Genomic DNA, 2,534 nt, shown 5'->3' on the forward strand with positions numbered 1-2,534 from the left:
TTAGCCTACTATCAAAATGACTTTAAAAGTCTTATATAAGTGTTATAATGAAGGCAACACATGATGTAAGTGTAGATATTAGCTATTATAGCCTACTATCAAAATTACTTTAAAAGTCTTATATGAGTGTTATAATGAAGGCAACACATGATGTAAGTGTCTATATTAGTTATAATAGCCTACTATCAAATGACTTTAAAAGTCTTATATAAGTGTTATAATGAAGGCAACACATGATGTAAGTGTCGGAATTAGCTATATTAGCCTACTATCAAAATGACTTTAAAAGTCTTATATAAGTGTTATAATGAAGGCAACACATGATGTAAGTGTCGGAATTAGCTATATTAGCCTACTATCAAAATGACTTTAAAAGTCTTGTATAAGTGTTATAATGAAGGCAACACATGATGTAAGTGTCTATATTAGCTATAACCACAGTTTGCTCACAATAAACAATAAACACTTAGGTATGTTTTACATGTGAATAATATAAATACAGTCTATTTATATAGATGTATAGATATATAGATATAGATAGAGAGTATTTTTGGTTTTGTTGTTCTAAATTAATTAAATAAATAATACTGATAATAATAATAAGATAGAGGGGTAAAATGTGAAAATACATTTATTTCGATATAATTACTTAATCTGCAGATTTTTAAAGCAAACAGGTCTTTGTGTAAACGTCCTCCATTGTTGACGAACTTTAAGGCCAAAATGCTTTTTTTGTTGTTTCAAACGGTGCGTTCTTCTGTTAACTTCCAGGTTCCCCTTATTATTATAGTGCCGCGTCGAGAGGCTCCGTCCCTCCCACTGCTGCCACTGCCTATGACCGTCACTAGTTACCATGGAAACCAAATCAACCTGCAGGACCGCGGCCTCGCCAGGCTCCACATTGCCCCGGTTTGAGCACACAATGACACCTTTTTTTTTTTTTTTTTTTTCTTCAATTCCGGTCCCTTTTTGGACCCTTCCACGTAAAGATAAACACAATTTGCCCCAGGAAACAAGAGGAGGGATGCAGAAAAAAAAAAAAAAAAGGACTGAAATGACTGCTGTACATTCCTCTCAGCAGGGACTTTTCCTCCCCCTTCTCGGCCTTTTCATCCATCATCCAGCGAGCATGGTGGATGCCACCGGAAGATTAGGACTCTGTGATACACAATCAAAGATGTAAAAAAAAAAAAAAAAAAAAAAAAAAAAAGAAGAAGAAGAAAACTATTACAGTATGTCGCCATGGACGCAAGTGGATATTTTTTATTTCCTTTTTAAAAAAAAAAAAAAAAAAAAAAAAATCATTCTTGAAGACTGAAGGATGCGAGAAGTCATCAGGCAACATTTTGTGTCTTTTTGTTGTTGATTTTTGCACTATTTTTTGGAGGTTTGCAACACTGGAGCATTCTTATATGCAGGAAAAGATTATGCATTTTTTTTTTTTTTTTTTTTTTTTTTTTTTTGCTTAACTGTAAGTTTCGGCACTTACACACGTGCACTACTGCTGGATGTTTATTCATTTAAGTCGATTAAGTCTTTGGCAGGAGAGGATCTAACAGCCATCGGAACACCATTCTACACTGGCGCCATAAAAAAATACAAATAAATACAAATCTGGAAAAAAAAAAAAAAAAAAAAAGCAGGTCGATGCCTTAAAAATGAAATAAAATCTAAAAAGCATAGTCATATTTAAGGCTTTTTTTTTTTTTTTTTTTTTTTTTAACTGAATGTATTTAAATTTGCCAAAGACTTAGTTTGTTTATTTACAGGCCGCCTACCATTGAGAGCAGTGTTATTTTATTATTATTATTATTATTATTATTATTATTATTAGGGACAACCCAATTGGTTCATAAGGAAGTCTATGTATAAATTCTATGCAGTGCAGACAGTCATCATTATGCATATTACGCCTAAAGGTACAGTAGGTAGAGTTTATTTAATGTTATGTTCATTTAGTAGGAGAATGTGTGTGTGTGTGTGAGGGTGTGTGTGTGTGTGTGTGCGTATGTGTGTGTGTCTGTGAGCAAAAAACACGTCCTCTTGTAAATACAGTAACTGTTTCATGTTCATGGGTATTATCTCTTTCATTATGCTGATCACACTTGTACAATAATAAAAAAAAAAGTGTCGGAAATGTTTTACAAAAAAAAAAAAAAAGGTCTGCCTGGTGTTTTTAATTGAATGTTTGCAAATACGTTTTAGGTTCACAATGATATACGAATCAATATCATTTTATAAGACAGGAATGTGTATATTTGGAGGTTTTAAACTTAAATTTCAGTGTTCCTTTTGGTAATTCAACACAAATAATCTAATAATAAAACCGTTATGCTGTATGTAATATGTATCATGTACATGGTTGGGATCACTCTTATATGATTAATTAATTAGTAATGAATAATATACACAATAATAAACATTTCCTGTTGCTATTTTGTTTCAAATTTTAAATGATGTAAGTGAGATAGCTATTTTAAAAATTAATAACCTATCCAAAAATTATATATTTTTTTAATATTTGTGTTACTGTA

General features: G+C 31.4%; 1 protein-coding gene across 2 annotated transcripts in view; it reads left to right on the forward strand.

Moving 5' to 3' along the window:
* Positions 1–1,637, forward strand: part of LOC133577710 (paired box protein Pax-2a-like) — a 118,973-nt gene extending 117,336 nt beyond the window's left edge. Inside the window, exon 10 of one of the 2 annotated variants that reach the window (XM_072912731.1) lies at positions 772–1,637. In XM_072912731.1, the coding sequence (XP_072768832.1) occupies positions 772–848 (77 nt within the window). In that variant the 3' untranslated portion in view covers positions 849–1,637. The remainder of the gene's footprint in view (positions 1–771) is intronic. The other variant, XM_061931688.2, reaches the window with a different exon arrangement.
* Positions 1,638–2,534: the final 897 nt, after the last annotated feature.

Source organism: Nerophis lumbriciformis, linkage group LG39 (genome assembly GCF_033978685.3).
Source record: "Nerophis lumbriciformis linkage group LG39, RoL_Nlum_v2.1, whole genome shotgun sequence".
Taxonomy (NCBI): Eukaryota; Metazoa; Chordata; class Actinopteri; order Syngnathiformes; family Syngnathidae; genus Nerophis; species Nerophis lumbriciformis.